General features: G+C 38.4%; 1 protein-coding gene across 1 annotated transcript in view; it reads right to left on the minus strand.

Moving 5' to 3' along the window:
• niban2b (niban apoptosis regulator 2b) overlaps positions 1-9653 on the minus strand; it is a 30322-nt gene extending 20669 nt beyond the window's left edge. Inside the window, exon 1 of the mRNA XM_079222714.1 lies at positions 9527-9653. Within this exon, the coding sequence (XP_079078840.1) occupies positions 9527-9581 (55 nt within the window). The 5' untranslated portion in view covers positions 9582-9653. The remainder of the gene's footprint in view (positions 1-9526) is intronic.
• Positions 9654-15192: the final 5539 nt, after the last annotated feature.

Below are 15192 nucleotides of genomic sequence, written 5' to 3' on the forward strand. Positions count from 1 at the left end.
CTTCAATGCTCCTCTAAAAGATGCTTCCTGGCTCACAAAGGTGGAACACCGGAGGCACAGAGTAGCCCAAATACTTAAAGTAATTAAACAGAGGTGTAATGAACATCAGAACATACTCAGGCCTCAAATACATAGATGTGAATCACTGACTAATAGGAATGACCTTTGTGGACAGTGATGTATCGTTAAGATGTGATAAAGAGTGTTGTGAGCTTAACGCTCATTGGCCAAGACACGTCACATCTAAGATGTTCTATTACGGAGATGACAACAACTCGGCCAAAAATCTGATTTTTTTGTCGAGAAAACGGGACGCTGATTGGCCAAGACTCAACACGTCACATCAAAGATCTTCTATTGCAAAGATGGCTCACTCCAAAAAAAGTTTGCGCGATCTGAAAAATAAATCTATTGCGCGTCCACTTTGACTGGCCTGTGACATTTGCAAAAATGAAGCGGTCTAAACCATCTGAAGAACAGGGACGAAAAAAGGAAGAAGAGGAAAAGAAATAGATATAGAGGTAAGTCTTCTGATCTCAGCCATCAAGGTGTCAAACGAAATACATTTATTATTGTGCATCACCTAATATTGGACGTTTCATTGCTGTCACTTAGGCTAGCTATAGCTAGCTAGCAACTGTTACTTTGCTAATTTGCTACGTAGGCTATTACTAGCAAACGTAACTTCACTGATAACCTACATGGATGTACATGTCAAAAGACCAGTATCTGGATAACGTATGCTAGTTATGAAAAGTACAGTTGCTGTCTACATTCATTATAAATGGCATAAGTTCTGTTTAGTGAATTCACAACTAGCAGGTGCATACACACACAGTAAGCATTTGGAGGATAGTGGTGGTGTTCACCCTTCTGTACAGTTCCTCCCCAGGAATATACTAAAATGTATATGTGTGTGACCGGCACCTGCTGGAGAAAGGACGCCTGATTCGCCTCCCTCTGAACTTTGTAAGTAGGCTACACAACTAGTACTAGTGTTGCTGTTTTTGTTATTATTACTTTCATAATCACATCACATTAATACTACTAATTGGAATCAGTAGCATTATTTAGCCTTGTAGCAGTGGTGGCAGTAATTGTAATTTATCTACTACAAGTTACATGGTCAGATAAAATGTATTTGTACAATGCAACTATGTGGTAGGATGATAGAAATGACCAAATGCAATTGTGTAACGAACAGCATGGATGAACTCTGTTTAAATACAGCTGCAGGAGAAGGGACATCCAGTAGTACTCAAGGGGCCAGTAACACACAGGCCAGGAACACAAAGCCTGCATCAGGTGAGTCTATTTAATAGTATTTATTCAAGTCACATCCATACTTTAAAGTACAATAGAAACATGTTAGCTTGTTCACTGCCTGTTTGGAAGGGGGTAGGAGAGATGAAGTGGGGGGGAATTTGTGTAAAAGGGAAAACCTTGTCAAACCTTGTTAACCATAGTCATTCCCTATACAGCTTGTATCATGTTTTGAGGTTTGTTCAATAAACATATTTGAAAAAAAAGAGAGAGTGTTTTGCACAGTTTATGGAGTTAATTTAATCCTAACTTTGAGTGTGTAATAAATTATTTAAAATGATAAAAAAGAAAATGTTCTGAAACTATTCTGGTGTTTGTTGTCCATGCACCATTTATTGTTGAACTGCAATGTAGAATAGTAGAATTATAAGTGGGTGAAAAACTGCTATGCAAAGTAAAGCAGTTAAGTTAATATATGTCTCTTCAGTAGGGATGGGTATCGTTTGGGTTTTTTCCGATACCGGTGCTAAACCGATACCGGTGCCTAAACGGTGCCTGAACCGATACTTTTTTATTGCCAAGGCAATTTTTTTTCTTCAAATTGAACAATATTATTAACTGTTTAAAGTATACTATAGATATAAATAAATAAGTACATACAAAACATGCTTCAAACTACAGCTTCAAACCTTTTAACTTCAAAATATAAAAATATATATTTAAAAAAAGAACAGACACAAGCATCAGGTGTCCTGATGGGACCGTGTGCAACAGAACTCAGAGACTGTTGGATCCTAAAACTGCTGCTTTACTGGACTACACGTCATCATTAATATCAACTGGAGATATTTGTTCCAGCAAGCTGAGGACGGCCGTTCAAAAGCTCGTGCTCGTGTCTCCAGCGATCTCTGTGTGCGCGCACTGCGTGTGTGTGTGTGTGTGTGTGTGAGCGCTGGAAGCCCCGCCCCCTCGAGCCCCGCTCTGCATGCAGGCAGACAGAGCAGAGCAGCAAGTGTGCTCTGATCCGCGCTATTTTAATAATCGTTTTTAGCGTGCGGGCACCGCGCTACCTTTTTAGTATCTATATACCGTGCAACTTTACAGAGTAGTGTAAAAAAAAAAAAAAAGGATTTAAATCGGCTCAGGCACCGGAAGGAAGCACCGAAATCTGCGTTGCTTTTCGGTCCGGTAGGTACCGGACGTGTTGGAACCGAGAACCAGTATGGCACCGGTTCTCGGTACCCAACCCTACTCTTCAGTGATGTACATTAAAAAAAACACTTGAAAAGGGACCACGCTCACTCTCAAGGGCTATGCCACTTATAGGCAACATATCATTCCCTCCCTCTTTGTGGGATAGTGGATTTAGAAGATGGGCTGATAAAAGTCTTACAACGATCAATCAATTATTTGACAGAACAGAACTCAAATTCTTCTCCAAGCTGCAAGAGCAATATGCACTTCCATCAAATTATTTTTATAAATATCTTCAAATGAGACACTATATTACAAACCATAAAGACAGACAGTCAGAAAAAAAAAAAAAAAACCTAATGTAATCAAAGACTATTTGCAGAAAAACGTTTCCCAACTAAAAACCACGTCTCCATATATATATATATATATATATATATATATATATATAGCGATTTGTCAACTGTAAGCACGCACACACACACACACACACACACACACCACAAAATACATGGAACATGAAGGAAAAGTGGGAATTGGAATTAAATGTTATAATTGAAGATAAAAGATGAGAAGATCTGTGCAACAGGAAATAATAAAAAAAAAAAATCAGATATTTCAATACACCTCTTATAATCTCTTCATATGTGAAGGATCCTTCGGCTTCATTATGTTGGAGAAAATGTGGGAAAATAGGAGATAACACACATATCTTTTGACTATCTATGTGACTGTCCAGTAAAAAAGATCAAAACAGAAATCGATAAAAATCATCGAAGTGGAGGTACCCTTAGAACAATTGATATTTCTGCTGGGGTCTATACCGGAAGATTTAGGGGACACCGACCTGAGGAATATGTTGCGTATACTTTGAATGATTGCCAGGAAAATTATAACTGAACTGGAAGGATGCAAAATCACCAACCATAACTCAGTGGAGACGGAGACTAAAACAGGTTCATACAATGGAAAACATTAATGCAAATTTACAAATGACAATAGATACTTTACAAGAAGATGTACTTATGTTACATTATACCTCGATGCTTGAACAACTGAGAGAGGTTGTGGTAACAAAACTGAGCTGTACTATGAGGACTACCATTGCTAAGCTAACTTGTAAATCCTGCTTTGATATCAATGTCAACCTTCCACTATGAGTTTCTTTTCATTTTGGTATGTTTTATTTTACTTTAGTTATTTATTTAATTTTATATATTTACTGCATATATAATTTAATTGTACTCAGTTTAGCTATTCAGTCCTCCCCTCCCTCCCCCTTCAATCCTGAGGTGTATATGTAGATGCATATGTATAAGCATTTGTCAGTATAGATGTGCATGTATATAAAGGTTAGCCTTTATACTCGCTAAATTATTGATACCAATATTACGGTTTTGATTATTTATTAAGTTATTTAAATGTCAAGGATTGTCCTGTTGTGTTGAAAATGCAAAATAAAAAGTTCTAATAAAATAAGATAATTACAAATCAAAAGTAATTTCTGACTAAATAAAGGATAATTAAATAAACATTGTGCAAGTCTGTCCTTTCTTAAATTGGTTTTATTTTTAAATCACAATCTATTTTTTAGGATAGTGAGTTAGACAGCTTTTTCAAGTCAGTGACAATATTCACAGTAATCCCGATAATGAAAATTCACAAAGATTGTTATCGATTCCGATTTTTAAAAAGTTCTACAATGTCAGATGGTAAATGATGTTCCCGTTCAAGAACAAATTGCATTCATGTACATTTGAGAATGTATTGGTGTTCAACTGACATTGCTACTGTAGTCATTTTAAAAATCGACAGGCAATAACAAAAGAGCTCCTCCATGTGTCTGTCTTTTAGAACACACATGCACTCATTCCATTTAGGAAATGAGAAGTTAGCCATGTGATCAAGGTCATTTCAACTCACTACACCCCCCACACATTTCCCTTCAATGATGACCTCATGCGAGAGGTTATGAGGGAAGTCAAACACACCACTAGCTGGTTTCATACGACTCTGTTCAACAATCCAGGCTTTTCTAACAGTAAGGGGACAATGGATAGGTCTGGCCCATTCATCAGCTGGCATGAATCGTAATCCGAGAACAATGTCCTAAGTGATGAAGCGAATTATGAACATGATTACTCTGTGAAGGAGTCATGTGTGGTTTATCCCCTTCTTAATGCTTTAAGAATTAACACAATTTATAAATGCAGGCGTGTTCGTGTGGATGGCTTTATAGCTAAATCCAGGCTCTTCCAAAAAAGCCAGCAAGGCACTGGGCTCGTCCTGGCAGCAGAGACACTGTGGCGCAGACTGTGCAGCTCAAGGCTTGGAGGTTTCCATTTAGCCACACACACCTTTTCATGCATTCCTCAGATTCCACATCTGATACGCGCATGTGTGTCACTATGAACTGGTCACTAAAGGAACTAACAAAAACCACCACACTCAGCTTTTAATTTTTTTTTCTTCTTCTAGTTCTTGAGGGGTAGTTGGTTGCATGTGTTCTAAAACAGTATTAATGGATTGGAATATGAATGCAACACAGAAAGTTAGAATAGATCTGCAGGGTCTTTGAAGGGCAACGGGTCATAAGTTTTAGTGGAATAAAATTGTCATTTCCTCATGCGATATACAAATGTTGAAATACTGAATATTTCAGAATACACATACAGTAGATCTGGGAGGGATAGAGTATGTGCCTCTTCTTCCCCATGTTCATATAGTTCAAGTAGTCGTATGAACCCCAAATGAGTTCTAATGCTTGTGTTATTTTCTATCATTTTTTTTCCATAGTTCAGGTCCTTACCAACATCCCACATACTTATAAGACACCTTTTTTTGAAAGATTAGGATCTAAAGAATCTGAGAAATCACAATAAAACACAGCATAGAGGTGTTGCGAACGATTTTCAGTAAAAAAAACTGTGTCATTCGGTTCAAAAATGGAAAAAATACTTTTTAAATGGCAAAACATTGTCTCACTGAGGCATGCTGGATATTACAATTAGCGTATGCTTCCGCACTAGCTCTATGACACATTTTTAAAAACGTGGGCGGTAAACGAAAGGCACAGGAAGTGTATACATGAGACAGGGAAAAAACAAAAAAGACTCCAGCCGACTTGTGATTTTTCAGATACTAATAGGGAGCTTATACGGATTTGTATTGCTTTGTTAGAATTACACAAACCCGTACGGTTACCGAGATGCTTTTGTTAGTGAAATCTGACGCCAGCAGGGTTGGGTCCCGAAAACCTATACCTACCGGACCGAAACGCAACGCAGATTTCGGTGCTTCCTTTCGGTGCCTGAGCTGATTTAATTTTTTTTTTTTTTAACACTACTCTGATGAGTCCTGGCAGCAGGTTGTATAGCTACAGTAGCTAGCTAGCTAGCTAGCAAGCAAGCAAGCAAGCAAGCAAGCAATCAACCTTTTAACAGAGAAAATGCCGAAAGGTAAAGTTTGGCTGTATTTTGCAAAAAAAGATTCAAACAACGGGGCGTGCAGCAAGTGCAACAAAAGAAGAAGAAGAGCCGAACTCCGAGAGAAACGCTCCGTTTCCTCCACCAAACCTCGTTGCGGAAAAGTCTGTTTTAAATGCTGGAATCTGGACAAGAAAGCTGCAGAGTTTCTAGAGAGGGAAAAGACTCCCGAACTAGAAACTAGAAACTTCCTGCTAGAAACGTCTGTTTCGCTGATGGAAGTCAACGTCAGAGCGGAGAAACCGCAGCGGCAAGAACACCGGCTGAGAAACGCTCCAAACCACGACACAAAGTGAGATTAGGAGACATGTTTGTTCTTCGGTTCATTTGGTGCCGAATTCAAGAGCAGTTCCGTCTGGTTCAGAAAATCTCTCCCAGTTGATATTAATGATGACGTGTAGTCCAGTAAAGGAGCAGTTTGTAGAATCCAACAGTTTCTGAGTGGAGTTCTGTTGCACACGGTTCCTATCAGGCCACCTGATGCTTGTTTTAATATATTGTTTATAGTTAAAAAGTTTGAAGTCAAGTGTTTTGTACTTATTTATATTCATAGTATATTGTTTAATTTGAAGAAAGAAAATTGCCTTGGCAATAAAAAAGTATCGGTTCAGGCACTGGTATAGTTTTAAAAGTATCGTTTTAGCACCGGTATCGGAAAAAACCCAAACGATACCCATCCCTAGTTGTAAGGGGTACATATTAAGGCTTTTGTGAAACCTTACGGACGCCGCGGTAAGCTGACGGAGCCGACAGAGTTTACGCAAGTACTTAAACTTAACGGTTCCTTTAATTATTTTTTTTACACGAGATGTATCTTCTCACAAGGGTTGCGGTATTGTAGCAATGTAAATTAAGTTAAACAACGATATGGTTCCGGAGATAATTAAGGAAACGTTCAAACAATTGTATTTATTTTTTGTCTGATAATAGGCACGTGGGCGCTTCTTGCCCTTTGTGCTTAAGAGGTTATTAACAGACCAAAATGGAGCCTTTGCATCGAGTATACTATTGTGTTTGCACTCCCATCAGGTACAGTGCATGACAGCGTTGTAATCTTTTGCCAAGAAGTCTTTTACTATACTAATAATTAAAATTACCACACAGTTCACACAAGGTTCCGAGACCAGAGGGCAGTCAGCAGCTTTGCACAGTTGGTGATCAAGCCTTGAGGCTGGGTATCAAACTTTAAAGTATAGAAAAGTATTGAGTACGAAAAGTTTACATCAGATTTTGTGCCACGTTTGTTTTGTTCTTTGATGAGCTAGTTTCCAAAAGTCAATACATAAACAGAACTAAGAATGTCGGGAAGTAAGTGGATGGGAGAATGTCTGTCTGTCTGTATGTATGTATAAGAATAGGAAAGAAAATAAATAAAAGGAAATACCATAAATTATAACACAACAACATCATCAATAAACAAGTGCAGTATTTCAGAGCATTGGCAGGCTGAAGCACGGTGACCACATACACATAGGGATTGATGCATGTACACATACATCCCTGTCTCAGTACCTCACATCGGATCAGAAAAAACCTCCCCAAAAAAAAACGGGAAAAAAACGGAAGAAATCTTTAGGAGGGCAACAGAGGAGGACCGAGAGGAGGGGAAGGAGGCCTCATATCATATGCCTGTGAACGGAGCAAACTCTCTTTAAGTGACATTAGGCTCCAATACTTTGGAAGTATGTGACATTACATAGTATGTCACACTTCCAAATGGCCATTGAGTTATAATGGAATGTGCATTGTAAACATAGCGTGTTTACAATGCACATGCCATTACAACTCAATGGCCATTTTATTCTCATAAGTAGACTGACCCTTATAAAGGTTCCAGCACTGCCCCACCTCTGGAAGAGGCGAGTTGGCCAGAGCCAGTTCAATGGAGACTGCATGCAAGCTGCATGCTGAAAGTGAGGTGAAAAGCTGCTGAAAAATAGGACTGTAAAACAAATCCTTCTTGCTGAGGATCAGTTGAGGCCGACTATGCTTCAGCAGCAAAGAGACACGGGTGAGAACACAGCTGCTGGAGAAGAAGCTCGCTTCAGATTCTGCCCATAATTTAAGGCGAAATTCTGTTGAACTTGATTAAATAGTTTTATTAGAGGCCACATTGTGATATATTTTTGTTAGTGGCCAACTATGGTCTTAGTGGTTAATCAAGTACTGTTTTACTATTATATTCAGAATCATAGAATAGGTTTATTAATTATATGTACTATTGTAAATGCTAGTGACTTCTTATTGACCTCTTTCTTAGAACATACATATGCTTTTCAAGTAATCTCATGATAGTCATGAGACGGGGGTACCAACTCTTTTGGGAACATACGGAACCTTGGGGTCTTGTGATACTGGCCGATGCACACCAATCTATTTTTATGACGAGGGAGGTTCATGATAAAGCCAGAAGACGTCATGTGAGCCTCTGTGTATTGATAATCATATGTATTTAAGAAGGTGCTCTCAAATGCAATTTGTATATCACGTTGTCGTTTCTGACTCTGCTTCTTCTTTAAAGAATAAATGATCATGATTGAATGATTTTACTTCACGGGTGTTGAATATTTCGTAACAGTGGTGTTGCATAATCAAACAATGAAGAGCACAATTAAAACCTAATTTAGACCCCTCATTCATGTTGTCTCTGCGTCTGCTATACAAATACTTTCATCTTTATAAAAGTGATACAGTTCAAAAACTCATGATACAAGATCAGAGCCCTGGGCAGCAATATTTCTATATTTAAAAGAGAGATCAAAGTCCAAATTGCCATGACAATGAAGTAAACCTGGGTTGCAAAGATGTGATAAGTCACACACAGGGTGGGGCTGCTAGGTGCAGCCATAAAAAACAGGCCACCTAATGCTAGTCTTTTCCTTACAGACCATTCACACCCAAACTTATATATAGAAGCCGAATACATCAACATGATCAATCTATTCAAATGTCAACAGGCAGGCCACAACTATTTTTTTTCATCAATTACTGGTTTTAAGTACATTTCTAAAGCAGAAATGGTTAGTTCCAGGTCATCAAGGTTCTGCTTTTCTTATGCAACAAAAAATGGAATTTCCAAAAATTGTAGCTTCCATGTACTGTAGGTTAAGCGAACTGTTTTACGTTTTATAATGTAAAGTTAAGCTTCATGGATTTGAGTAAAGTCAGATACAATGTTTTAGACGTGATGGCAGTACATTTGACAATCATCAGGCCAGGAAATACATTTCTGACAGAATGAAAAGCGTCCAGTAAACAGCTAAAGATAAACTCTAGGACACAGGGGTTTGAAATAAGTCGCAAACTTTACAAAAAAATATCATAGAACAGGTGTGTGAAATAAACGGGGGAAATACCAAATTAAGTTTAAGTTTTTCATGTCTCTTAAAATGTATCTGCGAGTGTGGGGATGGGCTTGATCAGACCGTTTAGATCTGCACACCCTCGGTAACTCGCGTTTACAGCACCAGTAGATCAAGCAGCAGTGACGCCAACATCTGGTAAGAAACGGCTCACTTTCTCAAACCAGATAGGAACTTCAGAAGGCCATTGAACGTTCGTACCATTCACAAAACGCTGCTCACCTGTGATAATCTCCCGCTTGGCTTCATCCAGGTGACTGGAAATCACGTCCCCCATGGTGGCCGAAACTCAAATCCCAGATCGACTCCACTGGTCTTTAACTAGTCTTTAAAACAAACCCAGGGAAATCCGTCCAGAGAAACGTAGACTTCTGAAGAAGCTCTTTCACATCCAACAGAAGCTGAAGAGACTGAAGTTTGGAGAAGAGACTAGCAAACACTTTACACAGAAAGGTAGCGGAAAGTCAAAAACGTTAGCCGAGTAAGAAGCTGACGGAGAGACACACCCTCTTTTAAAGTAAACGAGGAGAAAAACTCCCACCTTCCAGTCGCGGTGCGTTCAAGTCACGCGGGGAAAATGAGCTCATGAGTTTAAATCTCGACACCTAAAGATAATAAGATAAATGAATAAAGATCATTATTTGGACACAACATAAGCTGTTCTGTTATATCTACCTGTAAATTGTATTTCTCAAAATAAAGGTTTGGTGTTTCTAAGCCTTCTCCACACTGTCAGGATTATGAATGGTCTATATGGTCTAGAAACATTTAATATTCTAATTCCCTTTTGACTTAAAACCAGCCAAATAATTCAAACAACTGGATTTAGAATTTCCAAAACCCCAAAATATATATGTATTATACAGTTGGCCTCACTTGAGGTGATATATTTCTCTAATATACCCCAAGGAGCATTTCTCCTTTGAAAAGACATTTAAACGACTATGCCCACTCAGCTTGTTCACTTCACTCTGCAATTTCGGTGCAGAGTATCCAGACCAGTGCAACTTTCAAAGTTCTACAAACCGAATGTACACTGCTCTCCTTATAATGTCCTGGGAGCATCTTGTTGGCAGCATACAGTCTATGGTTCCATATTGTTATTTTATATAAAACATTAAATGCTTGAAAATTGAAATTCCATCTTCGTGTCAACCACATTTCACTGACCAGTGAATTTTAACTAAAAATCAAGTGGAAATATTGGTTAGTGGTAAACGTATTTATGATACAGGAGCTTGCTAAATAAAAAAAAAGTCATACATAGTATTATCTTTGTGTAGATTGTAATAGTCACACATCATGTACAACAAATATATACAGTGTATCTGCAGGGTATACATATTCTGATGGAAAAAAAAAAGTTACGGTTTTGTTACTTAGGACTGCATGTTTATACAAGAGGAATGAACAATACACATTTTGCTTTAATCTCAAGTAAATGCATAACTCTTTTTTTCCGCAGAAGAATATTAGACAGTAATTGTGCGCTGGTTGGCTCCTGTCCGACAAAAAATGCACTTTCCTTTGAATGTGAATAACAGAGTTCTGACTTAAAATGTTTGGGTCAAACCATCTGATGATAAAATGTATTCAAACAGCCCAGGTGAGCTGACAGTGAGGGTCTTTGTGAAGGTGGAAAGATACGCATGTAACGATGTATCGTTTTCAAAATAAGTTATATTCTCAAGCATGTGGCCTGTGGCCCTAATAAATAAAACATAAAATACCACAACATTGTGAGGGATCATGTCTTTGAACAATGCTTGAATATTTATGGTTTGCTTAAAATAAACTAAATTAATAATTAGGGCGACTGTGGTTAGCAGGCTCGTCTTTTAATCAGAGGACCGGTCGGAGCCCCAGCTCCGCTATGTGTCCTTGAGCAAGACATTTCCTGAATAGCTCCCCGTTGCTGTGTCTATGTGTATAGAGCCTAAGTGAAATGTAATGTAATTACAGACATAATGTGTGATGCATGAGTTGACAACATCTGACTACATACGGACACAATATTAAAAAATATATAAATTTAGACATTTTCCAAGGAAAAGTACAACATTTCTACAGTGAATTACATTGAGGGTGTTTTAATTTATGTCCATCTTGTGAAATGTTTAGAGAACTGTTCATTGTAACCTAAGGAGAGCAATGTACTGTGTCTGTATTCATGTAAAATCAGTTTACTGCTGGAACACGCATGCGCAGGCAGGTACTTAAAGTTAGCTTATGCTGCTAACTTTGGAAGCTGGACTGGGCTGGATACTCGGCACCCCACTTGCGAAGTGACGTCACTTTGAGCTGATGGAATACACGTGAGGCTTCACGCTAACTAGCTGAAGTGCTTTGCAAGTACTTTAACGACTTTATTACAATAATGCAAAGTGAAATTAGCACCATTAGTATCATTGTATGACAGTCTTCTTGAGCATTTTCTTTTACTTACTTCCTCTCCATTTATACTGTGTACAGTCCCACTAGCTTTCTGTGTAGCATCTTCTGTGTTTTAGCTGTGAAATGGCCTGAACACATTTCTAAACATTGGGCTACAGCGAAAGCCTATGAAGACAGTCGGCAACATAAACTTACACACATGATTAACTTGTGTTTACTGTAGGTCCATCCCGCTGTAGCTACAAGCTAGCAGCATCTCCTTCATAGTGAGCAGCATAACATGATACTAATGGTGCTAATTTCGCTTTGCATTATTGGAATAAAGTAGTTCAGCCTCACGATTATTTCGTCAGCTCCTTCACTTCGCTCCACAAGGTCCGGTGCCGAGTATCCACAGCAGTGCTACTTTCAAAGTACCTGCGTATGCATGTTCCAGTAGTAGACACACGTATTGTACATGAATGTAATCATGTACGCTGCTCTCCTTACGATGTCCGGGGAGCATGTTGTTTGCGGCATTCTTCTTCTTCTTTGAGGGTTACTGGTGGTTGGCAAACGATGAATTGGTGCATCACTGCCACCAACTGGCATGGAGTGTGGCTCAGGATGTCTAGTACTTACATTATTTTAAATACAAAATAAAAAACAGTTTAAATAAATAAACAAATTAAAAATGAGCTCATATTTTCCCAATAACATGAGTTAGTTAAGATACTGAAACAGTACTTGATAAGACTTAAACTTGAGTTATTTTGCAGAATATCTGTTATATCAAAATTAACTTTTTCCTTGCTGAGGTTTGCTGAGGTAGGTTTCTTCTTTCTTGCTCATATTTCTGACAGTGTACAATAACATATTCTATTGTTTCCTCTGGCCTACAATGGTTGCATTTGCCTGTATCATGTTTTCCCAATTGTAGCGTATACTGTTAAGCCCAGTGTGTCCAAATCCAAGTCTTGATATGACTGTTTCATCTCTCTTTTCTCCCACTTTCCTCTGAACTCGGTAAAACCATCGTCCTTTTCTGTCCTCCTCCCATTTCTTCGGTCACCTTTCTTTTAACCTCTGTTTTTTTATAATACTTTTGGTTTCTGATTTACTGAAGCTGACTATTAGTGCAGCTAACTTTTGCGGCTTTCTTTTGCAGCTTTATCTGCAATTGCATTTCCTTTGACACCAACGTGTGTGGTCAGACCCATCATTTGAATTATGTACAATGTTTGTTGTTTTTAAATAAGGATATCGTGTCTACTGTCTAAATGGCTGTTATGTAAGCAGGCTAATAATGAACTTTAATCTGAACAAATGATTGCACTCAAATGGTCTTGTGTCCTCTATCCAATAGTGCAAACATCATTCCAGCATTTCCCCTTTGTACACTGATAATCCCTCATTTTACCAATTTTGACATTAAATTCTGGAACTGTTAAACAGCAGATCTAGAAGCACTGAAAGCGCAGGTAGAAAATCCACGGCCCGCCACTGCTGTATTGTATGCAAGTTAAAATTATCCCCTCAATCCATGTTCTTCTTTATTAACAATTCAAAGTCCACTGTTAGATCAGGAAGTATCCACAGCGCAATTACTGGCAATGGTAGTGTTGGACTGAAGTTTAATTTGCCGTTAAGTTCTTTTGCTTTCTGGTCTCCCTCCTCTCTTTTTCCCAATGCTCTGTTCTGTGGCACTTTAGATTAGCCCAATAACTCAATGCTAACTGCGTTCTTCCTAATTCTAGGCATTTCTCCCATTTCCACCTGTGGTGCAGCTGTTGGGGTTGTTTTAAAAGGCACTGGTGCATATTATCACTGCCTGATATTGAATAATATCAATAACTTTGGTTATGGATACAATTATCGTAATTTCCATTCAGTCACGTGAGGCTGATCATTCCTGAGTGTCAGATTTGATGAGTTATGTCATCTCAATTTCCCCGAAACATTGAGCGTGTACTCGGCAGCGTACAGTCTCTATATTCATGACATTTTAGGATGCATTAGGAGGCAGACTGATATGACAACTGAGATGCCGCTTTCCCCTATCAAGCCGCAGCGGCAATTACAGTATCTACTCAAAAGTGACTCGAGAGAGCTCCCCAAGTTATGGAAATATCTATTATCATATCCCTAGCTTGATGCCACACATAATTGTCGCACCTTTCTGGAAAGCTTTCTGGAAAGCTTCCGCCAATTGCGCCCAAACCACTGTCAGACAAAGCCTCAGCAAGATATCAACCACATTCCAGCCAAAACACTGAAATATGACTTACTTATGATTAAACAATATTCTACACAGTTTTGCTTGGTATGTATTGGTGCTTGAGCAGAACCCCTCTGTTTTGGAACCAGAGGTGTCCAAGTCCAGGAAGAAAGTCAAGGCAATTTTGCTTTCGGAGAACTAAACCTCCGGTACACGAAATGTGCACTTTTCGTTTTTCCTGTGTTCTATCATAAACTAGTAAACCAGTAACAGATATACTGATATCTGAACCTCTTAACTAGTCTCACAAGTGTTATCTGTATATTATACCTTTTTGAAATTATTTAAATAGCCCTTGTGGTTGAGGAAATATTCTGTATTTAGTATGTGTATGCGAAACCATTCAGAATTTGAGAAAAATGGCTGTGGCTTAAGCGGAGCCCATAAACTTTGGCTTCGTAACAACAAGAAAATATTCATCACATATGAAAAGCATCACACACTAGGCCTATGTATACTATAAAAGAAAAATAGAGAATTAAAATGAGTTGTACACAGGTAAAGAGCCTCAATACATTACTGTACATCAAGCTCTGAACAGAAAAATGAATGAAACTAAAAGATAAATAGTAAATTAATACTAAAGTGAACAGATAACTTAACAAGTGAGTAGCCTTCTCTTTTACAATACCTTGGCCAGTGGCATGGTCAAATGAGAACTGTCTCTCAACCGGAGCTGAAGAGGGGAGGGTTGTGTTGAATCGAACAAACAGGAGCTTGATAAGTGAACTGTTTTTTGATTCGTGGAGAAAGTATTTTGAGTATTTTAAATACAAAATGACTTCACTCTAAAGTATTTTGTTACAAATTACGTTTGATTTTTTTATCTGTCCTATCACATACAAATTACAAAATATTCCAAGTACTTGAAATACGTATTTCAAATACAAGTAATAGAAATTCTGCCCATCTCTGCTGATACTGTTCACTCAGTCTCTACTCCAGAGTCCTTTCAGTTTCACTGATTGTTCACCCCACGTCTCACATATGATGCAATATGATATACACCAGTCTTCCTGCAGGGATGCTCCTATCTTCCTGATGTACCAGCAGAGACCTTAAGGTGTTGAGAGGTTTGCAGCTGACTTCCTGTTGAATTTAGTCAAAAATCATAGACCCTCCATCAGTGGATGACTGGAGAAAGCTCATCGATGAGATTCACAAACATCCTTGAACAGAGAAAGGGGCCTCTCTTCAATATGTGACAACAGGTTATCATGCAACATAAATAGGTCAC

Source organism: Taurulus bubalis, assembly GCF_910589615.1.
Source record: "Taurulus bubalis genome assembly, chromosome: 8".
In the NCBI taxonomy this organism is placed as follows: Eukaryota; Metazoa; Chordata; class Actinopteri; order Perciformes; family Cottidae; genus Taurulus; species Taurulus bubalis.